This window comes from Medicago sativa, chromosome 8, assembly GCF_051527215.1.
Source record: "Medicago sativa cultivar Bolivia chromosome 8, Bolivia_mono, whole genome shotgun sequence".
NCBI lineage: Eukaryota > Viridiplantae > Streptophyta > Magnoliopsida > Fabales > Fabaceae > Medicago > Medicago sativa.
In genome coordinates, this window is record NC_140756.1 from 78,935,668 (window position 1) to 78,962,500 (window position 26,833).

The window sequence follows — 26,833 nt, forward strand, 5'->3', positions numbered from 1 at the left end:
GGAAATATTTATCTTGAGACCCGAAGCTTGACTGAAATGATCAAAGAGATCCTTGATGAAGCGTAGTTGAGAGTTCTTGGCTTTAGTGAAGAGGAGGACGTCATCCGCAAAGAGAAGGTGGGAGAGAGGGGGGCTGGAGGCCGACATACGGATTGGTTCCCACTCTCCTTGAAGAACGGCATTGTTAATAGCAAGAGAGAGCTTTTCCATGCAAAGGATGAAGATGTAAGGAGACAAGGGGTCCCCTTGTCTTAGACCATGAGTAGGCTTGAAGGGAGGCAATTTGTTTCCATTCCAAAGAACTGAAAATGTTGAAGAAGTGACACAGTGCATGATAAGCTTGATTGATGCTTCCGGAAAACCAAAATCATGAAGGCAATATCTAAGGAACTCTCAATTAACATTGTCAAAGGCTTTCTCAAGATCAAGTTTGAACGCAACATACCCTTTTTTCCTTTTGGACCTCCGCATAAAATGAACAATTTCCTGCAAAACAATAGAGTTGTCAGAAGTGCCCCTACCTTGCAGAAAACTGCTTTGGTAGGGACCAATAATATCATTAAGGATCAGCCGGATACGGTTGACAAGGACTTTTGTAATGATTTTTTAGGTTATGTTGCAAAGGCTGATAGGCCGAAAGTCTTTGTAAGTTTTGAGAGGGTCGATTTTGGAGATAAGAGCAATGAGGGTGTCAGATATGGTGGGGTCGAAAAAACCAGTGTTGAAGGCTGAGGAGACAAGCTTGAAGATATCTTCACCAACAATGTGCCAATACTGTTTAAAGAAGATACATTGAAAACCATCTGGGTGATAAGTGCCAAGAAGTGTTAATTTCATGTTATATTTCATGCACTTTTTGTTACTTGTTTTACAAGTTATTGAAGGAAAAGCCGAGAAATAAGTGTTAAATGCCTTATTACGCTTTATATATCTTACTCTATCCTTTTATGCAGGAATTAGCCTCAAGACACTGATCAAAGACCAAAAATCATGAAAAAGTACTATTTGGGCAGAAGCTGATCCAGGAGGCATGCAACTCGCACTCAAACTCGCAACTGCGAGTGCCAATGCGAGCAGCTCGCAACTGCGAGCTCCCTTACTCGCAGCTGCGAGTTAGGGCGGTTTGACCTCCTCATTTATGACGTGGCAGCATCTCATTGGACTAGAAGAATCACTCGCATCTGCGAGTGATGCTGCTCGCATCTGCGAGCTCAAGCAGAACAGAGGCTATTAAATGCCCACTTGCTATTCCTTGAATTTATTATGCTGGGATCTTAGCTTGATATTTTCTTAGTTTTTCTCTTAGGTTTTAGTCTTAGATATTTTATAGAGAGAAATAGGGTAGATCATATAGAGTGAGAGTGGTTTTGGAAGTTGGATCTTTATTCCTTTGTTGAGACATCACAAGTGTAATGGTTCATTCCTTTTCAATCCATCCTTGCAAGGCTTCCATGATGATGTGTAGCTAAATACCCTTTGTTGGGATGAGAGGTACTTGATCCTTGCTAAACATGTAATCTTTTGATCTTGCAATATATGGTTCTAGCAATTTATATTCAATATTGTTGTTATTCTTGTGTTAATGCTTTCAATGAGATTCAAGATGCTTTGGACACAAACTCTTGAATCTAGAGCTAGAGTAGCAATATATCTTAGGTTAACTTACTTGACATCTTTGTTAATCTTGTGATAATCACCATAATCAAGAGTTAAATGCTTTCGGATACTTAATCAGGCTGGACACGGTCGATTAGGTTATTTGATCGACTTTGTTATCGTTTAAGGGATTTGGACACGAATGTTTAAACGATATCTTAGAGTTAATTATATCACTTTGGACACGAAGGATAGTTTAGAATTGATTGTGATAATGTTGTTTATAAAGCTAGAATTCGTATGGATCATTAGGTTACGTGTGATGCTTGGTTAAGGAACACTACTCCTAACAAGTTTCAATCCTTATTTATCTCAACTTTTACTTTTTGCAAATTAGTTTAGCTAATCACATTTCAAACAAACAAGTACTCTTAATACTTTGAATGATAATTGATGTTAAACTGTCATTGATAACGCACTATTCCCTGTGGAGACGATACACAAATACTTATCTTGTTTGATGCAAAAACAACTTCATCAAAATGGCGCCGTTGCCGGGGAATGGTGTTTAGTTATCATAGATAGAACGATTGATTTATCATTTTAAGCATTCGTACATAATCCGTAAATAGTTTTCATTTCTTGATAGTTGTTTGTACTAACCCCTTGTTGATAAACAAAGAAAAGTTTCTTGTTAGTTGTTTCCGTTTTAGGATCATCATCTAGCCACAATCATGGCTGGTCATGGTTATTGCAACTTCTATACTCCACCCGAGTATGAATCCTATCAACAATATCCTCAACATTCTTATGAAGATGAAAGATATTCGGTGATAGAAAATACTTTGAATATCTTCATGCAATAATCCATGATAAACATGCAAGATACCAACCAAAGATTGAAGACTTTATCACTTCAAATTGAGTTGATTCAAGCACAAATCATGGATAACCAAGCCAACAATCAATCCACTCTTGGAGAACAAGAAAATAATCCAAATATGTTTGAGAAAGTTGAAGAGATTGTTGAAGAAGTTGTTGTTCAAAATGAGGAATTTACAACTGTTGATATTGAAGAAGTAATGGTGGTTGAGAAAAAGGAACGGTTACTAATCAAGGAAGACTTAATGGAAGTAAGGGGGAAGAAAGTGAACAAGGTAGAAATTGATCGGGTAAATGATCAAATTTGCACCTTGTTCAATAAACCAAAGCTAGGGAGGTCATGGACTCCAAATCATTTGTTCCTAAAGTTCATGGAATTCCTACCAAAACGTAGGGTTTCGAAAGATGATGTGTTATCCGTTTCATTTTGGCCACCCTAACGGAAAAGGCGTCGAGCTAACGACGTTAAACACGCGCTTGTTGGGAGGCAACCCAATTTTGTAAGTCCATTTAGTGTTTTAATGCATAATTAGATATGAGAGTCATGTGCATGCATCAAAACATCCAAAAACAGAAGCCAAACAGAGAGCAAAAGTCTGAACCATAAGTACTCGCAACTGCGAGTAAAACAGCTCGCAACTGCGAGCAGGTGGATTTTGACTGCGTTGACTGCCAAAACGCTCGCATCTGCGAGTAGCTCTGCTCGCACCTGCGAGTAGTTGCAGTTTTGGGCAGTTACGAAACCCAAGGCCACCAATTCTCATTAACTCACAATCAACCACCCACTATCATATCATTTTCGGTTTTAGTTTCTCTCTCATCAAAACAAATCAAAAAAAATTTCTCAACTTTGTTTAACCAGCGTGAAACAACAAACCCTTAGAGCAAAATTAACTTGCATTCAAGTCAAGCTTTAGAGTTAGAGCATCAAATCTGCACTTGCATTTCTTCATTGCTAACTAACAGGTTTGTGTTGTGATTCCATGCCTTTGTCTTTCTTTTTATGGTATGCATGAAACCCTAGGGTAGATGATTGTTCTGTTGATTCAAAAGCCATGCGAAAGTGTTACCCATATGATGAAATTGAATCTTGCATAATTTGTAATGTTTGTCACTCTAAGCCACATTTGTTAAATAACCCTTTTGTAAATTTTGAAAATAAAATAAAATTAGGGGTTTTGTGGCACAAATTCGATTTTCTGAACCAATGCATGATTCATTTCATCTAAATTGTCAAACAAGGGTCGTAAATGCTTTATGTAGGTTTAGAACATCATGGCACTGAGAAAAGTTTGAAAAGATGCGTTTTTGCCAAATTTTGGGCAACTCGCATCTGCGAGTGAACCAACTCGCATCTGCGTGTATCATCCTGAACTCGCAACTGCGAGTGCATCTGCTCGCAACTGCGAGTTGCAGCAGAACTTGCTGCATGTTTCTGTGATTTTCAACTTTTTGAACCTGCAATTGTTTTATTTTGTTCCATACTGATTTTAATTGTATATTCTATGTTGTATGGTATTTTTCTGGTTGTTTTGCAGGCATGGCACCTAAAAGAATTAATACGGGTAAGAGAAAGCAAGGCGAAACATCCGCACCCCAACCCCCACCCCAAAACCAGTCATATGATCAGGAGAGATTTAGGTCTAGGTACCACCAGAACAGATACAATGCATTGCTTAAACAGTCCTTGTGGACTGAGAGAGTTGTTCAAATTAAACCGGATGGACCATATGGCAACTTTCACAAACTTTTCCTTGAGCAAGGGTGTGCCAGACTCCTAAACCCCATAACCAAAATCAACGAAGAGTTGGTGCGTAAGTTCTATGCCAATGCTCTTCCTCAAAACCCTCAAACCGACCCTTTCACTTTTGAAACCTTTGTGAGGGGTAGGACAATCAAGTTTGATCGTGATGCCATAAATACATTCCTAGGAAATCCCTTCGACCTAGATGTTGAGACTGAGGATGGGATTGATGATTTCCACAACAAGCAAAACCTAGGCCATTTTCTCCTTGATGAGCACCACAATGAGATTAAAAAGTTCATTATGCTAGAGGGGGAAACCTATGACAAAAGTGATGCGGGTAGAGAGCACATTTCCCAATATAAACTGATGAAACCACCGGCCAAACTTATCTTTCGGTTCATCTTACACAATGTGAAACCTAATAGTCATATGCTTGATTGCACCGTTGATGTTTGCCCATTAATTTTTTACATTCTCAAAGGCATCAAGGTAGATATAGCCCGAACCATTGCTTGGCAGCTAAAAAAGGTTGTGCTTCAAGGCCATGGTGAGCCAAAAACTCGCCTATCTTTTCCTGGTTTGATCATGGGTTTGATCAAAGACACCCATATGAGGATGCCCACTGATTATCATGAAATAATCAAAAACCCCATTGATGATGCCTTCATTGCCCGTTACATCATGGGTGAATCTAAGAAGAGTAAGGGTAAGGGTAAGAAAGGTACCGGAGCTTCCTCATCACACCAACCTCAAGCTCCAACATCAGCTGATGATTTCTCACACATGGACCCAGCCCAGAGGCAGTGTTTTACTTACACTTGGGACTACCTCGATGCTAACAAGAGGGCAATGACTTCATTGCATGATTCTTTGTACCGGATGCAGCTACATGCCGGTTACCCACAGGTAGCAGACCATCAGGTTCCTTTGCCAGAGGCTTTTCAGGCTTATTGTGCTTGGCCTGGGGACAGGCCATTTGTCTATGGAGGGGGTGGTTCTTCAGATATGCATGTTGATGATCTAGGGGACAAGTACTCTTAATACTTTGAATGATAATTGATGTTAAACTGTCATTGATAACACACTATTCCCTATGGAGACGATACACAAATACTTATCTTGTTTGATGCAAAAAGTTCTTCAGATATGCATGTTGATGATCTAGGTGGTGATGGTAATGAGCAGGATGATCCAGAGATGGTCCACAGTGCTACTTCAACCCCCCATGGGTCAGATGATGATGACATGCAGCCTTGAGGAGGAAGAAAAGATTTGAAAGCTAGTCCTTTTTGAGTGATATTTTATCAAGCTTTCAATCAATTCTTGTTGTCTTCCTTATTTTATTTTGCTTTCTCTTTTGTTAGCTTTGAACAATATTCTGTTGGTTATTTTTATTTTAGCACATGAACTCGTACTTTGTTACTTTATCAGTATTTTGTTTAAGTATTTTGGATGTTGATGTATGGTGACCTTTGTTTCGTTTTAATTAATATTGTGATGTTCGTATCGTTTAATTAGTATTATGGTTATATGTTAGCACTTTTGGTTTAAATAAGTACTTCATTTAGTTTTAATTTAAAAATTGTGGAAGTTTCTTGCGTATCACTCTTGCTTAATTTTCAAATCTCAGATGATTGTTAATGATTCATAGTTGTGATCAAAAGCGCAAAGCCAAGGTACAAGTTTCCAGTTTTTCTAGGTTTTTACTCGAATATGGAACGAGTACTTTGTACAAATTTCATTTCATTTAGTTTTTTGCAATAATTTATTTATTTGTGAACCACTTAGTTCTAGCCTAAAAGTGAGGAAATCTCAAGTGTTTGTACATATGCAAGGAGATCGGAATTCATTGTTTAACTCAATTGTGTTATTTTAAATCCAATAATTGTTTTAAATTGTGTGAAGGCATGGAAGTGATCAAGGCACATTTTTGTTAATGAGTGAAACATACTTGACCACAAATAACCTACCTTGTGAGAAGAGCGAGTACTTGCTAACCCACTTGAGCCAAATAAATCGGAGTCATCAATTATGAACTGTCAATTCATAAGCACAATGCTTGATGAAGTTGCCTTTAAATTTTTCAAAATTCAGTTCATCTTTGACGCACTTTAGGACTCTGATATGTTTTTAATTGTTGAACCCTAAAATTTGATTGTTTAATTGTCCCTTTTGCCTTAGAGTAAGGGAACATTCAAATAGGGTGTATTTTGATTCAAGTTGGGGAGAGAAGGTAGATGTAAATCTTATGTCAAGTATAATGGTGTAATTTTATCTTTGATCAAGACAACATGTTGCTGTAAATACAAAAAGAAAAGAAAAAAAAATGTGTACAAGAAAAGAAAAAGAGAAAAAGAAAGAAAAATCCAAAAATAGAATAAGTTGTCAAGATCAAAGTGCTTCATGTTTAAGCACCAAGGGTTTGTAATGATTGGTAGATAAGATTGTGAATTTTAATGGTTAATACAAGAAATGTTCCTCTTTGATAGGCTTTTTGATTTCAATTGCCCCACATATGACATTTCTTTTGTAGCCAAGCCAAGTTATAACCCTCAAAGACCTTTTGATCCATGTTTTTATGCCTTTTGAAATGATATTTGGATGGACACATAACTTGATTGGAATGTTAACTTGATTTCCGGATGTGTGTTCATAACCCTCATTTATATGTTTTCAATTGTTTATCTACTTTCAAAGAAGTGTAGGTGTGGTTCTTAAATAAATGTATTATTGTTTTGAAATATTTGACATGAACTTTGTACTTAGGACTCATCCCATGTTAGTTGTAGAATTTTAGATTAGTTGGAAACTTAGACTTGCCCGCGCATTCACTTTTAAATCATTCATCTGAAGATGTTTCCAAAGCCTGTTGTACTTGTGTCTTGTCATTTACTTGTTTGATTTTCAATCTTTTGTTTGAGGACAAACAAAGAGTTAAGTTGGGGAGAGTTTGATAAGTGCCAAGAAGTGTTAATTTCATGTTATATTTCATGCACTTTTTGTTACTTGTTTTACAAGTTATTGAAGGAAAAGCCGAGAAATAAGTGTTAAATGGCTTATTACGCTTTATATATCTTACTCTATCCTTTTATGCAGGAATTAGCCTCAAGACACTGATCAAAGAAAAAAAATCATGAAAAAGTACTATTTGGGCAGAAGCTGATCCAAGAGGCATGCAACTCGCACTCAAACTCGCAACTGCGAGTGCCAATGCGAGCAGCTCGCAACTGCGATCTCCCTTACCTGCAGCTGCGAGTTAGGGCGGTTTGACCTCCTCATTTATGACGTGGCAGCATCTCATTGGACTAGAAGAATCACTCGCATCTGCGAGTGATGCTGCTCGCATCTGCGAGCTCAAGCAGAACAGAGGCTATTAAATGCCCACTTGCTATTCCTTGAATTTATTATGTTGGGATCTTAGCTTGATATTTTCTTAGTTTTTCTCTTAGGTTTTAGTCTTAGATATTTTATAGAGAGAAATATGGTAGATCATATAGAGTGAGAGTTGTTTTGGAAGTTGGATCTTTATTCCTTTTTTGAGACATCACAAGTGTAATGGTTCCTTCCTTTTCAATCCATCCTTGCAAGGCTTCCATGATGATGTGTAGCTAAATACCCTTTGTTGGGATGAGAGGTACTTGATCCTTGCTAAACATGTAATCTTTTGATCTTGCAATATATGGTTCTAGCAATTTATATTCAATATTGTTGTTATTCTTGTGTTAATGCTTTCAATGAGATTCAAGATGCTTTGGACACAAACTCTTGAATCTAGAGCTAGAGTAGCAATATATCTTAGGTTAACTTACTTGACATCTTTGTTAATCTTGTGATAATCACCATAATCAAGAGTTAAATGCTTTCGGATACTTAATCAGGCTGGACACGGTCGATTAGGTTATTTGATCGACTTTGTTATCGTTTAAGGGATTTGGACACGAATGTTTAAACGATATCTTAGAGTTAATTATATCACTTTGGACACGAAGGATAGTTTAGAATTGATTGTGATAATGTTGTTTATAAAGTTAGAATTCGTATGGATCATTAGGTTACGTGTGATGCTTGGTTAAGGAACGCTACTCCTAACAAGTTTCAATCCTTATTTAACTCAACTTTTACTTTTTGCAAATTAGTTTAGCTAATCACATTTCAAACAAACAAGTACTCTTAATACTTTGAATGATAATTGATGTTAAACTGTCATTGATAACGCACTATTCCCTATGGAGACGATACACAAATACTTATCTTGTTTGATGCAAAAAGTTCTTCAGATATGCATGTTGATGATCTAGGTGGTGATGGTAATGAGCAGGATGATCCAGAGATGGTCCACAATGCTACTTCAACCCCCCATGGGTCAGATGATGATGACATGCAGCCTTGAGGAGGAAGAAAAGATTTGAAAGCTAGTCCTTTTTGAGTGATATTTTATCAAGCTTTCAATCAATTCTTGTTGTCTTCCTTATTTTATTTTGCTTTCTCTTTTGTTAGCTTTGAACAATATTCTGTTGGTTATTTTTATTTTAGCACATGAACTCGTACTTTGTTACTTTATCAGTATTTTGTTTAAGTATTTTGGATATTGATGTATGGTGACTTTTGTTTCGTTTTAATTAATATTGTGATGTTCGTATCGTTTAATTAGTATTATGGTTATATGTTAGCACTTTTGGTTTAAATAAGTACTTCATTTAGTTTTAATTTAAAAATTGTGGAAGTTTCTTGCGTATCACTCTTGCTTAATTTTCAAATCTCAGATGATTGTTAATGATTCATAGTTGTGATCAAAAGCGCAAAGCCAAGGTACAAGTTTCCAGTTTTTCTAGGTTTTTACTCGAATATGGAACGAGTACTTTGTACAAATTTCATTTCATTTAGTTTTTCGCAATAATTTATTTATTTGTGAACCACTTAGTTCTAGCCTAAAAGTGAGGAAACCTCAAGTGTTTGTACATATGCAAGGAGACCGGAATTCATTGTTTAACTCAATTGTGTTATTTTAAATCCAATAATTGTTTTAAATTGTGTGAAGGCATGGAAGTGATCAAGGCACATTTTTGTTAATGAGTGAAACATACTTGACCACAAATAGGCTACCTTGTGAGAAGAGCGAGTACTTGCTAACCCACTTGAGCCAAATAAATCGGAGACATCAATTATGAACTGTCAATTCATAAGCACAATGCTTGATGAAGTTGCCTTTAAATTTTTCAAAATTCAGTTCATCTTTGACGCACTTTAGGACTCTGATATGTTTTTAATTGTTGAACCCTAAAATTTCATTGTTTAATTGTCCCTTTTGCCTTAGAGTAAGGGAACATTCAAATAGGGTGTATTTTGATTCAAGTTGGGGAGAGAAGGTAGATGTAAATCTTATGTCAAGTATAATGGGGTAATTTTATCTTTGATCAAGACAACATGTTGTTGTAAATACAAAAAGAAAAGAAAAAAAAAATGTGTACATGAAAAGAAAAAGAGAAAAAGAAAGAAAAATCCAAAAATAGAATAAGTTGTCAAGATCAAAGTGCTTCATGTTTAAGCACCAAGGGTTTGTAATGATTGGTAGATAAGATTGTGAATTTTAATGGTTAATACAAGGAATGTTCCTCTTTGATAGGCTTTTTGATTTCAATTGCCCCACATATGACATTTCTTTTGTAGCCAAGCCAAGTTATAACCCTCAAAGACCTTTTGATCCATGTTTTTATGCCTTTTGAAATGATATTTGGATGGACACATAACTTGATTGGAATGTTAACTTGATTTCCGGATGTGTGTTCATAACCCTCATTTATATGTTTTCAATTGTTTATCTACTTTCAAAGAAGTGTAGGTGTGGTTCTTAAATAAATGTATTATTGTTTTGAAATATTTGACATGAACTTTGTACTTAGGACTCATCCCATGTTAGTAGTAGAATTTTAGATTAGTTGGAAACTTAGACTTGCCCGCGCATTCACTTTTAAATCATTCATCTGAAGATGTTTCCAAAGCCTGTTGTACTTGTGTCTTGTCATTTACTTGTTTGATTTTCAATCTTTTGTTTGAGGACAAACAAAGAGTTAAGTTGGGGAGAGTTTGATAAGTGCCAAGAAGTGTTAATTTCATGTTATATTTCATGCACTTTTTGTTACTTGTTTTACAAGTTATTGAAGGAAAAGCCGAGAAATAAGTGTTAAGTGCCTTATTACGCTTTATATATCTTACTCTATCCTTTTATGCAGGAATTAGCCTCAAGACACTGATCAAAGACCAAAAATCATGAAAAAGTACTATTTGGGCAGAAGCTGATCCAGGAGGCATGCAACTCGCACTCAAACTCGCAACTGCGAGTGCCAATGCGAGCAGCTCGCAACTGCGAGCTCCCTTACTCGCAGCTGCGAGTTAGGGCGGTTTGACCTCCTCATTTATGACGTGGCAGCATCTCATTGGACTAGAAGAATCACTCGCATCTGCGAGTGATGCTGCTCGCATCTGCGAGTGATGCTGCTCGCATCTGCGAGCTCAAGCAGAACAGAGGCTATTAAATGCCCACTTGCTATTCCTTGAATTTATTATGTTGGGATCTTAGCTTGATATTTTCTTAGTTTTTCTCTTAGGTTTTAGTCTTAGATATTTTATAGAGAGAAATAGGGTAGATCATATAGAGTGAGAGTGGTTTTGGAAGTTGGATCTTTATTCCTTTGTTGAGACATCACAAGTGTAATGGTTCCTTCCTTTTCAATCCATCCTTGCAAGGCTTCCATGATGATGTGTTGCTAAATACCCTTTGTTGGGATGAGAGGTACTTGATCCTTGCTAAACATGTAATCTTTTGATCTTGCAATATATGGTTCTAGCAATTTATATTCAATATTGTTGTTATTCTTGTGTTAATGCTTTCAATGAGATTCAAGATGCTTTGGACACAAATTCTTGAATCTAGAGCTAGAGTAGCAATATATCTTAGGTTAACTTACTTGACATCTTTGTTAATCTTGTGATAATCACCATAATCAAGAGTTAAATGCTTTCGGATACTTAATCAGGCTGGACACGGTCGATTAGGTTATTTGATCGACTTTGTTATCGTTTAAGGGATTTGGACACGAATGTTCAAACGATATCTTAGAGTTAATTATATCACTTTGGACACGAAGGATAGTTTAGAATTGATTGTGATAATGTTGTTTATAAAGCTAGAATTCGTATGGATCATTAGGTTACGTGTGATGCTTGGTTAAGGAACGCTACTCCTAACAAGTTTCAATCCTTATTTATCTCAACTTTTACTTTTTGGAAATTAGTTTAGCTAATCACATTTCAAACAAACAAGTACTCTTAATACTTTGAATGATAATTGATGTTAAACTGTCATTGGTAACGCACTATTCCTTGTAAAGACGATACACAAATACTTATCTTGTTTGATGCAAAAACAACTTCATCACTGGGCCAGGTGATTTGTAGGGTTTCATAGAATTAAGAGCAGCTGAGACTGCCTCTCTAGAGATGGGTTTAGTGAGGGATAATCTACCTTCTTCATCAATGGTGGGGTGGGGGCCCACATGGAGCTCACGGTTGTGATGATGATGATTGCTACAAAAGAGATTTTTGAAAAATCTTTGGGCTTCTTCTTGAAGGATAGCTGTGTCAGTGGACCAATTACCGTTAGGAAGCTGAAGCCTGTGAATTCTGTTTTTTTTCCTTCTGATAATGGTTTGTGCATGAAAAAAAGAGCTATTTTTGTCACCAAATTTGACCCATTTCTCTCTTGATTTTTGATACCAAAGCATTTCTTCTTGAAAGAGGATATGATTATATTCTTGTTGAAGCTCTTTTTCAATAAGAGAGTGTCTGAGAGAGTCAACTCTTTCCAAATATTTTTGGATACCTTTAAGGCGATTTTCAATATGCTTTTTCCTCTTGAAGATATTTCCGAAAACGTCATGATTGAAAGAGATAGAATTTTCCCTAACCTTGTTAAGAGCGGCAGTAATATTATGATTAGAAGAAGTCCAAGCTCTGTTAACCAATTCGGCATAGTCTTTATGATCAATCCAGGCTGCTTCAAATCTGAAAGGTCTAGGGCCCCTGGCAAGAGGAAGGCCACCAAAGCGAAGAAGGAGGGGATTGTGGTCAGAGTGGGTTCTGCAGAGTACTTCAACAAAGGCTTCGGGGAATGAGAGCCTTCAATTGATGTTAGCAATACCTCTATCCAGTTTCTTCGAAAGAGTGCGGAGGCCGTTATGATTACGGTGCCAAGTGAAACGACCACCAATAGTAGTAAGGTCAAGAAGATTACAATTGGCCATGAAGTTAGAGAAAAGAGCTGCTCTCGTGTGATTGAAAATTCCTCCTCTTTGATCACTAGGAATAATTGTTTCATTGAAATCTCCTATCAACATCCAGGGGTCAGCAATGGTGCGGTTGAGGTTGGGGAGGTAATTCCAGAACGGGGTTCTCATAGTGGCGTTGGGACTGGCGTAAACACAGGTGCAGGTGGTGGTAGCATCCCCAAGGCTTATAGTAAAGGTTATGGAGTATTGGTTAAAATCAGTAATGAGGGAGGTGGTGTTATCTGCTGAGTTTTTGAGGAGCCATAAACCTCCCGAGTGACCACTAGCTTCAATAATATGCTCAGGAGTGTAGCCTATATTATTCCAGAAAGTTGAAAGTCTAGAAAAAGATACATGAGTTTCAGAAATAGCAAGGAATGAAGGTCGATAGTTTCTTATCATATCCTTCAACTGTCTTTTAGCTTTACCGTTATTTGCCCCTCTTATGTTCCAAGAGAGGATAGTTGTATCTAGGAGAGCTTCCATAATAAAGTAGGAATGAAAGAGAGACAGAAGAGAAACTAGCAGACCATATCCTCTTCTCTGGATTCAAGACTTTCTTGCTCTTCATCGCCTTTAGCAACACTGCCATCAAGATACTCATGCATTGATTCATGAATATCCGGAGCCAATAAAGTGATATCTTGTCCCTGACTTAAAACTTTGTGGGGTGTAGGAGAAGTGAAGTCGAGGTTGGTATCAGTTTTAGGGTTAGGGATAAAATTTTCAGCATTTTTTTGAAGCTGGTTGGTCACGTGGTCATTCAAATGGGGCTGGGTTATGGCATGTTTATTGGCTGACGTGTCCTTTATGGTGTGGTTAAGGATCGGTTCAATGATTGTAACATGCAGGGAATCTTTGGGAGTTTGGGTTTTGATAATTGGCACATAGGAATCTTCTTGTCTGTGTCTCTTGGTTTGATCAATTCTATTATTGGTATGTGATAAGTCTTGGGATTTAGGCCATGCTGGATACTTGCTACTGATAGGTGTAGGTTTAACTTGCTGGGTCAAATTGGTCAAAGCATTGAATTTGTTATTCTTTAGGGTAGCGGTTTTGGATGCATTCAAGGAGTGTTGGTTTGGTGCTTTCTTTCTCCTGGAGACAACTAGCCACTCTCCATGTAGTATTTGATTGTCATCAATGCTGTTGGATGCTTTTCCTTTTTCAGCCGTTTTGTCTTTATTGTGGGCAATAATTGTAATTCCGTTTTGGGTCGAAGTCATTAATTGGCCATGATTGGTATCAGGGATTGGTTGGGTCGGGTTAGAGCTAGGCTGGGGCGGGTCAGGGTTGTTTGCTGGATGGGTACCGGCGGTTGAGTGGTGGTCAGGTGGTGCCGGTTCAACAGATGAGTTTTTAGCACAGCAATTTCTCCCGAGATGACCATAGCATCCGCAGTTTGTACATATTAGGTGCAATCCTTCATATTGGGCCTTGTACCAGTGGCCATTCACCCATATTTTCCCCACCACCGGAACAGTAAGATCAATTTCGCCGCAAACTCTGGCAAATTTTCCTCTTTCAACTCTCAGGGTGTTGGTGTCAACCTTGATAGGGCGGCCTAGAGCAGATGCCATAGCAAGCAGAAAACTCTCATCATAATAAACAAGATTTAAACCAGGAAAACGTACCCAAACTACCGTGCGATCAACCTTGGCATTTGGTGAAGCGAATTCTGGAGTCCAATGAGTGACCGCTAAACAGTGATCAAAAATTAGCCAGGGGCCCCCAGTGATAACCTTCTCTTTGTCTGCAGCTTGGTCAAATTTCACCATATAAAACCCGTTATCGTTGTCCATGATATCGAAACCTCCTTGGAGCTTCCATATCTTTTGGAGACGTTCCTTCATAGTGTTGTACCCAAGGCTTTTCCCTAACAGTTTCACGACCAATGCGTCCTTCCAAGGAGTGCACAGCTCTTGGAAAGTTTGGGGCTCAATGTATATTTTAGGGAGAAGGCGGTTTCCATCCTCCAATTCAATACGAACAAGTTTCTTTTCGATCATATCTTCTTTCTCACGTATTGGGATTTCTTGAGTGGATTCTAGCAATTTGTCACGGAAGGATAGCTTTTGGGGTGTGGGCTTAGGAAGATCAGGTGGCTTTTTGGATTGAAGCATGGTGGGAGAAGCGTGGGCAGAGAACTCGAAATCAGGGTTCATGGGAGCGATTTCCGAGCAATCAGGTGGCTTTTTTTTTTTTTTTTGAACTTATCCTCGACGTCATACCTATCTTTTTTTTAATAAAACATAGTTATAACTTATAATTAATAGAAACCTAGAAATAAACTTATTTTAATGAAAACCCATGATGAGTGTTTTGGAAAATAGCCTAAGTTTTGTGTGACTTAACTTGTAGCAACTGTACCCGAAAATAAGCTCGAGATTAATTTGATTTTCTCAACTACTTATAAATTGAAGCCTCAAAAATAGGTGTCATAACTCTTTTACTTTTAACTTTAACATTATTGAAACCTGAAAATGATTTATTTTTATCATTTTTGTTGATAACAATCTTAACAAATCTTTGATAGTAACTTGTAATTAATCTTGAATCCTTGTGGGAATGATGTACTTTCATTTTATTACTTGTTACTTGTTACGATTACGTTGAAGGAGTACATCATATTTCCACACAATGTAGGAACAAAATTATCTCTTTAATTATTGTTAGGGAGAATTTTTAATTGTTGAAATATTCCATTTTAAAAATAAAAAATACCAATCTAGCCTAATTTAAAAAAAAAGTATATACAGGGATGCCCGTGTTTCGAAATTTTAGCGAGGCAGGTGAGGACACGATGTTTGAAACAACAAGGTAATCCATTAATATATTTTTTCTTCTATTTTTTTATTGTGTAAAAATAATTTAAAATTGGGAAATGCTAACTTGTGTCTTAAAGCACAAGTTAAAGAGCTAAACATAGAAGTATTTTCTTGGAAACAAATTAGAATGACCCTTTAAAATTTAATGAAAAAAATCTATAACCCTGTGAATAGATGACTTTAGGCTCTCTATAAATCACAATTTTTCCTCATCCTATTGCACAATTTCTCTAATCTCACTTTCTCTCATTTCCATCATGTCTTCTCCTATATGCACTAAAGGTGAAATTCATAATATAAAGAAGCCATTTGAAATGTATTTAAGTCAATGAAAGACAATATCAAAATTGAAGAAGCAGCTCAACCATTGTTTTCACTTAGCTCGTGATACTCAAAAGATGGTGTATATTGATGTACAAAGTTTATATAGTCATGATGAAAGCTAGAACATGATGCTAATTGCTAAGACATGTGAACAAGGCACATGTAAAGCTTGGAATTTTCCACAATCACTATCACACCACCTTGTTTACAAGCCAACTTTGCAGTTTCTCATTGGTGTTCTCTCCTTATGGTCGACAATTTCACAGACAAAGAAAGTATACCTTTCTCGGTAGAATTGCATGACTTGGTGACTTTTGGACTTAATCGCTTCTTTCTTAATCAACTTCATGTAACTTTCGAAGAGTGGCTAACCATAACCCACTCTTGCTTCCACCTTATGTATACTTCTTAAAGCAAATCAAGCATATAACCCATAGTATGTTGATTTGACCAAAGTTGTGATTGGGAGGTTGTGAGTACCCTTAAACATTGAGTTCATCGACTAGACAAAGTTAGTTGTCATGCGACCTCATCGTCGACCACATTTTCTCTGAGAATTTTGTAGACCCAATTTAAAGTTTGCTGGTTTGCCACTCGGATTTCATTGGGGTAGTAATTGAATGAGGGTACGTTCATTGTCCATTATAAAATAAATTGTCATATATTTGTTTAGGGAAATAATATTCGGAAGTTACAACAATACAAATGAGATTGTTACTCATATTCTGAACTTTTTTCTTAAATTCTCCATCTTTGGCCGCTCACATAAAGTTTTGTGCAATGTGTAAGACACAATACACATGGGATGTCAAAGAATTAATTGTTCTAGCCATTATGTGGATCATTGTATGTATTTTTGATTGATTCATGTCTATTTGAAATCACACAAATCCCCTCATATGTACGGTGTCACTCTTTGATTTTTCAAAAATAACTTATGGTTTCCTTTGTCTCACCTTCCACCAATGCAAAAGTGATAGAAAACATATTGTTGCTCCCATCCTATGCAACAACCAACAACAAATGTCCATTTGTACTTACCGTACAACCAGGTTCTGTCAACTTGGACAACTAGGTTGCTGAATTTAAAACCAAGAATGCATGGAAGAAAAGCTCATAAGAGACGATGAAAATTCTATGATCATGTACCTCTGATTACCATTTATTTGTGCTGGAAGAAGCGTCTCCAAATAGATTTGTCATCAACGACCGTCAAAAATCATTATAAGATCTCTCTCGATTCCCATAAATAGATTTGACGGTTCCTTATGTACACTAATGGCCTCCCTTGTTAAAAGACAATACAATCATGAATCCTGCTTTATTTTAATCACCACATTCATATATTCATAGGCGAATATAGCAAATTAAATGACTAGTTAAAAATTGAAAAAGTACAAAAACAAAATGTCATAAGAAACGACGTCTATAAACATTTTTTCCACGTGTCAATATCATGTTTGGCTAACCACAATATTAATTCCTACTGTGGTTAGGTAATGTCAATTATTTCACACCCTTGAGACCACTTACAGTCTTTTGTGCATACTTCCAAGATGGTATACAAATATATCAAGTGAAAAAGAAAGATACAAACAATGAACAGGAATTGAGATATCCAAGTAGATATTTTGTATAAAGTATTGTAGTAAAGATTAATCCAACCCAAGTGTGGGAAAGGTAAGTTTTATCCTCATTTGAATTTAATTAGCCCATGACCACACAAAATGACTATGATGTGGTGTGTGTAAGTGCTATTTCGAAAGAAATGTCCATTTTCCTGCAATAAGCAATTATGTGTGTGTGTTTGGTTCAACTTTGAATATAATTGATTCTGAGAGAATTGATTTTGATAGAATTGATTCTGACAGAATTGATTCTGAGAGAATTGATTTATGTTTGGATACAATTATGTAGAATTGATTAAACAAACTGAATGTTGTTTGGATGATTTTGATCAAAATTGCTTTTGAATGTATAATTTACTAAAATAGACATAACTAAAGGAGAATTGATAAAGAAGGAGAATTGATAAAGGGCAATAAAGGAAAATAATAGGTTGTAATAATAAAATATACAATTTACTGTTTATAATTGATTCTAGAAAAGCTAGAAGCTAGGATTTGTAGCTTCATGGAAAATTGCTTATAATTGCTTTTTGGCTAGAATTGCTTCTCTGAAAAGTCAAACCAAACATGTTGTTTTTTGGCTAGAACTGCTTATAATTGCTTTTTGGCTAGAATTGCTTCTGAAAAGCCAAACCAAACAGATAGTTAGTTAATACTCTATATAGTTAGTTAATACATTCCTTTTAAGCACAAATAAACTGTTAGTAAAAGGGACCCCAATGGTATATATCCCATGCACCTCATCATTAGATGGAAATATGGAGGCATATCATTGGCTTTGGAGAATTGTGTTATTATGAATTAGAAATATTATACTCCATCCGTTTTAAAATGAGTGTCGCTTTAGCCAAAAAAATTTGTTTCAAAATGAATGTCACTTTCAGTTTCCAATGCAATAATAACTTTTTCTTTTCAATTGTATCCTCCAATTAATACTCTGCACACTACTTCCAAAGTATTACTTTTAAAACTAACCAATAGTTAATAAGGATAATTTGGTAAAATAATCATTCTCTTTCTTTTAATCATTGCATTTCTTAATATATGTGTAAACACCTAAAACGACACTCATTTTAAAACGGAGGGAGTAGTATAAGTTACAACCTCACCTTGGGGAAATCCGATTGGGGCTTGAATTGAACATGTTCGAGAAAGGAATGGTGTGTGATACGTGGACTCTTTTAGTAGTCACAGAAACTTCTAAAGATACTATGTGACAGTAATCTCTGATGGCAACAAGTTCATGTGGTTACATGTGACCATAATCCACTAAATTGCGTTTGAACTTTCTTACACCTAAGCACTGTAGTTAAGATGGTCAACTTTTTGAGCCAATTTTTAGATATTGTAATTTGTATGTATGGCCAATTAATCCTTAAGGTAGCTGGTCCACCATGATTATCATTAGTTCTATTTTAAGTCTTTGATTATCTCGATTTACAGATCATTATCAAACAATAACGCTCAAATAACCCGAGTGAATTAAACAATTAAAGTGTCTCGATCACTTAACGAAGAAAAGAAAAAAAAATCCTTCGTCAGCTCAATATTTTATTTGGTTTGTTTTTTTCTTCTTACAGGTCCACTAGTTTTTAATGGGAAGAGTATTTAGTAGGTTTACCATAATTTGTCTTAAGGCTCTATACCTGGACAAAGGTGAAAAATCTCTCATCACTCATGGTCTTGACTTTTTGTAACATTAATGGGCTCTAGCATAACATTTCATTCTTTTGTGTTGACATTGGCTTCTTCCTATGGTACAACCATGAAGGTTCCCTTTTCTTGCATTTTTTTCTACAAAAATAAACGACATTCATTCATTTAAATTGATAGAGTACATAATATGATTATATTCAAGTCTCCGGAATACTCATGTCTCCGGATCTGCAACGTTGACGATGCCAAAGTCATTGTCATTGATCGGATCTGGACTTGCTCAAAGCTAATCTTTCAACCTGAATCAAATAAACACCGCACTAAGACGGAAAATCAAACACACCGCACAAAGACGGGAAATCAAAACAAACAATGTCGTTCAAAGACGATGAAATCACAAAAACAAACGAAAGAAAACATAAAATATGTGAAATCACTTATTCAAATATGATAGAAGGAAAAACAACTCGGAGGGGGTGATTTTTGGGTCAAAATTAACCCTAAATCACCCCTCTGACAAGAAGAAGAAGAAAGGGGTGACGGGTAGGGTTTGAGAAAGAGAGAAGAGAGATTCACTAGAGAATGTTCACCATCCCTTTTCTTGCATATGTTTGTGGGCGTTGCGGGAAGAACAAAATCAGATTTCATATAAATTTAAAAGAAAACAACTAATAGAACCGTATACAAGTCTATAACAAAACGATTTTTTTTTTTGACAAATCAAAACATAATTCATAACGTTGACAGCTGCTACACTACACATGCTTGAAAAGATAAACAATTGCTGATTTTCTTGGCAATTTCCAAAAGCTCCCCTCGAGTCTAATCTCTTTGACTTGCTTGGCAAATGATTCGAATTTGATACGATGGAGATGTGCCTCCCAACTTATCATTTTCTCAACTTTGCGTAAGCACTTGAGATCAAGACATATTCTTTATTGATAATGACCTTTTTATGTTGATTTTGATTCTCCATTACTCTCCTATTGTGGTGTCAGTGTATATTGCCACTAACTTTATCAAGAATACGTTGATCCTCAGCCAAATGATAGAGAAAGCTTACTGTGTGTTGTTATCACATGTTAATAATATTAATCGTTATTGCTCTATGAATGAGGGACTAAATTCAAGACAATAACAGTAAACATTTGAGTAAAAGAGAACAAAGCAAATTATATTACAATGAATGACTCGTTTGATAGGATAATCTTAGGAATTCTGCTCTTTACCCAAACAATTCTGCTCATTCCCAAAGTAAAAGTCCAAAATGCCCCTACGCAACTTAATGCGCTAGTTATAACAGAAACGCAACTTAAGTCACGCTGCGTGAGTTAACTCACGCTAATTATAATTCTGCAAAAATCACATTGAAATCCCAACGTGAGTTAACTCACGTTGGTTTTCATGGCTTGTGGGCAACAAATATAAGACATCCTCTGTAACAATTTTGCATTAAGCGGCACAATGATATTGCAATCACAGTCTTAAATATGTTACTGTCTTAAATGGATTTTGATAAACATCCTCTGTAGATAGAGCAACCTTTTCATTTATTCCTCTCTTCTTCTTCAATTTTTTATCCTTATTGAAACATCATCACACTCACCTATTTGCTACCAGCAAACATGAACCCAGAAAGAAGAATCTAAAATACCCATAGGTTTTAAAATGGGAAGAAAATGAAGCTTCAAAATAATTTGAAAAGAAGTGGAAGAAGAAATCAATATAATTCATTCGATTAGAAATTCAGTAGATAAAAATTAATAATTGAAAGAAAATTGATCCATATAATATTTTTCTCCCTTTATTATTTGTTGATGAAATTCATAACTACCCAAAATGAAGTTAAATTCATCTATTCCATTTTACCACTATCTCTTAAAACTTACACTTCCATTTTTTACTATGAACTTGTTGTGGTTTTGTGAGAGAAGAAGAAAAAAATTGATGGAAAAACAAATTAAGGTATTGATACTATAACAAGTGGTGGTGAGAGCTTGAAAGATGATGATTGTTAAAAGATAGACAGAAGGAAAAGAGAGAACCAAAAGGTGAGACTTGAGAGCAGGTTGAACATAATTGAAAAAAATACAATAGCGTGAGTTAACTCACGCTACGTGAGTTAACTCACGCAGTCACGCTAAAATTAACACAAGCGCATGTTAACTCACGCAACGTGTGTTAACTTACGTTGGAATTTGTACTAGCGTAAGTTAACATGCGTAGGGGCATTTTGGTCATTTACTTTGGGAATGAGTAAAACCGTTTGGGTAAAGAGCAGTATTCTAATCCTAGTCAGGTCAATCATTGGGCTTAAATTGAAGCCCACAAAATGAACACATTCCAGCCCAAACACAAGTCAAATATGTTTTTTTTTTTCTCAGTAAAAAAAAAGACAAATTGTGTTAAACAATTATGAAACGTTTTAGTACACAGGCAGACATTTTATGCTTTTGAGTTACCTTCCTCCAGATAGTGCCATTTTCTATATGTTCACTTTCATGTGCATCAAAGATAGTCTTGGCTTACATTACATGTGCATGTCAAATGCAGTGTCAGTGATACAAAATTGTAATTAGTTGTTACTTAAGATTTACCCAAATATAGCATATTTGATTTTATGGTAATTTAGGAATGAACGTATAACGGTTCTTTGGGACAAAAAATATACATATGAGGAATTACTCGTTCTATTGTACAACAAAATTTGCAACAGCTAGGACTTGACACTCACAGACTCACAGTAGCATAAGTCATAGCTAGCTAAGTAAAACTAATTGTCTACAAGTTTAAGGCCCCAACTCATATCCTCACAGTGCCTTACATGTGGAACAAGTTCACCGGTGTCGGTTCCTCTCTTGGCCTTGCAGTCATAGAAGGGAGGAGCATGAAAACATGGCTCCATTGACATAGCACGTCGACAGGGAGGATCTGGAGCCGTTCTATTCTCCGGTTTGTAGAGTATCCATGGCTTTAAACCTCCAAGCCCTTGAGCCACATAGCCAAAAGTAGACCATGAGCTAGTAACTAACACATTAGTTAAGCTTAAGAGATACATTTCTGCCCAAGCTTTTTGGTTGTGAAACTGCTTCTGTGTTTGTTGATATCCTTCATGGCTTGGCTGGTAAATTCCAACCACCTCTCCTGTCATAGTAGGATATTCCCAATACATGTCTCGTACCTTTTCAAAATAACCAGAGCTTAAGGATGTCATTAGTACAGCTTTTGACTTTAGTGTTCCTAATGAACTACTAATATTATGCTCGCGGCTAACATCGGGCAAAATATTCTCCTTCAATGTACAAGCTAAGATCTGATCCAATACATGTTGAAACGGACCTGGTTCGGTGTCAAACACTCTGATTTGTATGCCTACTCTTTCATCAGCTTTAGCTAAATATGCATTATAGTATCTGACAACAAGTCCCCAAACATTGTTTGTCGGGTGGAACAGATATCTACCCAAGAAATGGAAAACATTTTCCTTTTTTGGGAAGAGATCATTCAGTTCCTGCTCAAAAGATGGCATCAAGAACAGAGATGGGACAAAATAATTATCTGTTTTCATGATTAACCAAGGTACTTTCTGGAGAAAAAGCTGCTCTTCGTCACAAAAGAAAAGCTTATCATGATCATCATAATCATGGGCTAGATGAAGATAAACAAAAGATGGCACAGTAGAATTTGTAATTGATTTTGTTTTCAGCATTTTCCCATGACATTGATTCGAGTCCTGGTTGAAACTATTCAATTGGCTGTTAAGAGGAAAATCATGAGGGACAAACCACGAAGCATCCGGAAATGGTTCACAAAAGAGATCGGTCATATCCACTCCAGGATCAACAAGTAGAACACGATCTGTGAGGAGAGCGTAAAGAAAAGCTGAAGCTAGGGTCAATATCCTATTCCCCAACCCACTAAATGAAATCCATACTACATATTTACAATCCGAGAACTCAGAAAATTGACCAGAGCCGAGTTGTTTCACCGTTTTGTTATAAGACTCGGTATAAGGTCCACATTGTTTGTGCCTAGCTTCATATTTTTTCAATCTAGAAATAAGGTAAGAAGAAGGCTTTCCTGATAGTCCTTTGTGGAACATAGCTGACTGATACCTGCTGAGACAAGATTTTTCATCAAATCCATCAGCTAAAAGGCCACCAAGCAGTTTATCATTTAGCAACTCAGCAGAATCAGAGGCATCACTGTCCAAACCTACAAAGTAAGAGAAAATGAAATTCCATAACTCAACAATGAAATGCACGAAAAAGCAAACATCCTTAACTAATTTAAGAATACAAATTATGGAGGAGGACATTGTTTGTCAGTCTTATGTCCAGATGGATGGATCTAACTGACAAACAATTGCCTCGTCCATAAGTCGGTTATTATATTAAATAAACGAAAAAATGTTTAGAAAAATGACAGTATTAGTAAAAATCAGGGTGACAAATATAGCAAATTGTGTAACAGCTTCAACTATGCATTGACATTTTTATAATGTCCATCAATGCTGATCCGATCTACTAGAATGTTATTAATTAATGAAGTTGGAAGAATTGAATTGAAAAAAGAAAAAAAAAAGAAAAAAAAACCTTGTTGTGTTTGTTGAAGTTGGAAGAGAGATGAAGGTTGTTCACGGAAAGCGGCATCTGAAGGAGGGTCTCGAAGAACAACGGAGAGTGAGAAGAGAACGGAAAAGAGCATGAAGGAAATGACGAAGAAACCCATCACACGCATCAAAGTGAGAGGAGAAGAGGTTGCATATTTGTCGGTGACGGTTTCCAAATCTGAGGGTGAGAGAGAGATCTTATTGTTTCCACCAGTAGTATTACTATCATTGGCCGTTGAATTCCTAATTGCAATGACTCTCTTCATCATGTTAATCATCCCCACACACGCACAAGCACAACAGTGTTGCTGGTAGTTGAGACTTCAGAGAGTGCTAGAGACAGAGAGCGGTAGTACTTCTAAACTTCAACTACTGCGTCTCACTGTCACAGTGGTCCCTGGCCACACTAACATGACTCGAGTCATCACATTCATTAACTCAAAAATGTTTTTTTTTTTTTTTTTAGTGTTTTGATATTTAAACAATCATTTTAACAATAACTTTTGAAATAATTATAGACAGAAGTAAAAATATAATATGAGTGTGAAAGAGAAAAATGTTACAAAAATTGTCAAAAATAATTGTATAAGTATCATTTTTTTTTTAATATCCTTCATATCACTATATATTGATCATATAGATCGTTTATCCAGTAAATTTGAAAAAATAGAAGTTGGAAGAAGAAATTAAACCATATGAGCAATTTAATTAGGGGAATGAACTATCTCATGTAACATGAGAGTTTATTGAAATCTCTATCATCCCATTGAAATTGAAGGTGAAAAGGAGTTTAGCAAAAAGTGTATTTTTGATTGTTGAGATCAATGTACATGAGAAATCATCGGTTAACAAGTAATGATATTTGTACAAGAATTTAATGATAATTTATGCAACAATCTTCTTTTCTCTTTTTTATTGATAAAAAATAGTAGAGAAAAAAAGATAGAGGATGAGAACATCATAAGAGTATGGGAGAGAAAATTATTCAAAAATTGACATAAAATAATTGTACAAGTATCATTTCTTTTTAAAAAATTGAGAAAATCATGCAGAACAAACATGATGGGCAGGGGATGATTCATGTCCAATAAAGTGTCAAGTTAGCCTATTAGAAAAGAAAAGAAAAAATATTAGTAGCACCCATAAATCAAAACATTTTAATTCTTTTGTCAAAATGTTTATTCTCATAAATTGTTTTTCTTTCGCATTTCTAAATTGTGATATTGTTGATGTAGTGATCCATCTCCTATTTGGTTTAGACTTAAAAGTCCTGGACTTATCTCAATTGGTAAGGGCATTGCATAATATATGCAAGGTCCGGGGTTCGAACTCGGACACCACAAAAAAAAATACTTAAATGTAATTTTGATCCTTTATTTTCAATCTTAACAAAACATTTAATTATTTCTCAATACATTTTTGAGAAAGTCCTGAGAAATAATTAAATGCATTGTGTTTTTTTTTTTGTCAAAAATGTATTGTACTTTTAAATGTGTAATATTAATAAATAATAAATATTTTCCTTAAAAAAAATAATCATAAATATTTATTTCAATTATTTTTAAAAAAATTTTAAAACTAATTCTATTAAATTAATAGAAAAAATGAAAAAGTAAATAAATAAATATGTCACAAGTCCCACTTGTGACATATAATAAGGACAAAAAAATTGCAAAATTTGAGAGTTTGTAGGTCGCCATTGCCTCTTGTGACATAGGGGGTATGTCGCAAGTTGGAATTGTGACATAGGTAGGTCGCAAGTCCAACTTGTGACATACCAGTCAACTCTGAAAAAGTAGGGCAGTTTTGGTATTTTTGTTTCAACTAGGGCATTTTTTGATTTTTTGGTTTCAACTAGGGCAGATAAAAAAAAATTTCTTTGATTGATCCTTTATTTTCAATCTTAACAACTTTTGATACTTTTTTTTAAAACCAGTTTTTTTATCCCTTTATTTTGAATGTCAACAAATTTTTTTGATCCACCTCCTCTTAGGATGATGTGGCGCGCTCGATAATGACATAGATTTTCTATGACATTGCTTACATAAAATATACATCTTATTTTCATGTCATTAATATTAAAATTAACTAAAAAAATATTGATAATATTAAAATTAACTAAAAAAATAAATAATTGTAATTTAAAATTTAGAATTTGAAAATAAAATATTTATATAATTGAAGAACCCCAAATTGATTTTCCTCCCATAATTGAATCATCACTCCTCACTCTTGTACCATTGTTCCTTCATTTCAATCGCCCTTTCACATATGGAGACGAGGGACACGAAAATTTGTTGTTCTCGTTGCAGTATTCCATATTTGTGGAAGCATAATAGTACTTCCTTCAATACCAATCCCATCATTGCTTAAGGCGTCAACTGCAAAAAAGAAAGTATCTAAAAAACCAACCTCGACCTGGATTGGGTGCCCTTATTGATATCCTGTTTGAGTGAACCTTAACATTGACGTTAATCAACATTGACCCCGTCCTCCTACCAACTACCAACATGGTAATGATCACCATATGTTGGAGTATATCCCTTCGTGTCCCTCACCTCATTGGCCACATGTACTAATTATGTTAAACTCTTTCACCATCTTAGTTCTTTGTTCATATTTTGTATAAACGGCTAACTTATTCCATACATGAAAGCGGAATTCATATAGAGATGAAGGAATGATGGAACAAGGGTGATGATTCAATTTGAGAAAAAGAAGGATTAGGGGCTGATTTAATTTGGGGAGAAAAATCAATTTTGGGATTTATAAGCTAGGGTTCTTCAATTATAGAGATTTTATTTTCAGTTTTTTTTTTATAATTCTAATTATTAAATTTTTTTATTCAATTTTAATTTAATAGCGTGAAATGTTAATTTAATAGCATGAAATGAGATGTCTAATGATGGTATCATGTGAGCAATGTCACGTATGATCCATGTCATTAATGATTGCGTCACATCATCCAAAGAGGAGAGGGACAAAAAACTTTCGTTCACTTTGTGATTGTTTATCGTAATAAAAATCACTTTATGGAGATAATATTAAAAGGATTAAATTTTGTAGATAGAATGTAATAATATTAAAAGTGCGTAAGGATCGTGGTTTCATCACAATGATAGAAACTCTAATCATGATTTTTCTTGTTGGTTATGGAAATCAAATTTCTAAAGGTGATGTAAATTATTGTATCAATGCATGTCTCCTTTCAGAAATGAAAATGCGTGTTTTGAACC

The 26,833-nt window shown here is 35.5% G+C and overlaps 3 protein-coding genes across 3 annotated transcripts; all 3 read right to left on the reverse strand.

The window, feature by feature from the left end:
• Window positions 1–12,402: 12,402 nt before the first annotated feature.
• LOC146901910 (uncharacterized) lies at window positions 12,403–13,035 on the reverse strand. Its single transcript, XM_085737091.1, has one exon. The coding sequence runs from the start codon at window positions 13,033–13,035 to the stop codon at window positions 12,403–12,405; it is 633 nt and encodes a 210-aa protein (XP_085593217.1).
• Window positions 13,036–13,070: 35 nt separating this feature from the next.
• LOC146901911 (uncharacterized) lies at window positions 13,071–14,918 on the reverse strand. The gene has a single exon (XM_085737092.1). It carries the CDS (start codon window positions 14,712–14,714, stop codon window positions 13,071–13,073), a length of 1,644 nt encoding a protein of 547 aa, XP_085593218.1. The 5' UTR covers window positions 14,715–14,918.
• A 6,659-nt stretch (window positions 14,919–21,577) lies between these two features.
• Window positions 21,578–24,002, reverse strand: LOC146901912 (galactoside 2-alpha-L-fucosyltransferase). Its single transcript, XM_085733149.1, has 2 exons — window positions 23,581–24,002; window positions 21,578–23,200 (listed from the first exon to the last, which is right to left on the reverse strand). The coding sequence occupies exons 1-2, from the start codon at window positions 23,873–23,875 to the stop codon at window positions 21,759–21,761; spliced, it is 1,737 nt and encodes a 578-aa protein (XP_085589275.1). The 5' UTR covers window positions 23,876–24,002; the 3' UTR covers window positions 21,578–21,758.
• Window positions 24,003–26,833: the final 2,831 nt, after the last annotated feature.

Excerpts from the sequence above, each read along its gene's own strand:
- LOC146901910 (XM_085737091.1), bottom strand. The coding sequence starts at position 13,035 with ATGGAAGCTCTCCTAGATACAACTATCCTCTCTTGGAACATAAGAGGG.
- LOC146901911 (XM_085737092.1), bottom strand. The coding sequence starts at position 14,714 with ATGAACCCTGATTTCGAGTTCTCTGCCCACGCTTCTCCCACCATGCTT.
- LOC146901912 (XM_085733149.1), bottom strand. The coding sequence starts at position 23,875 with ATGATTAACATGATGAAGAGAGTCATTGCAATTAGGAATTCAACGGCC. Across the intron at positions 23,201-23,580 it reads ACTTCAACAAACACAACAAG|GTTTGGACAGTGATGCCTCT; the intron begins GTTTTTTTTTCT and ends CTTACTTTGTAG.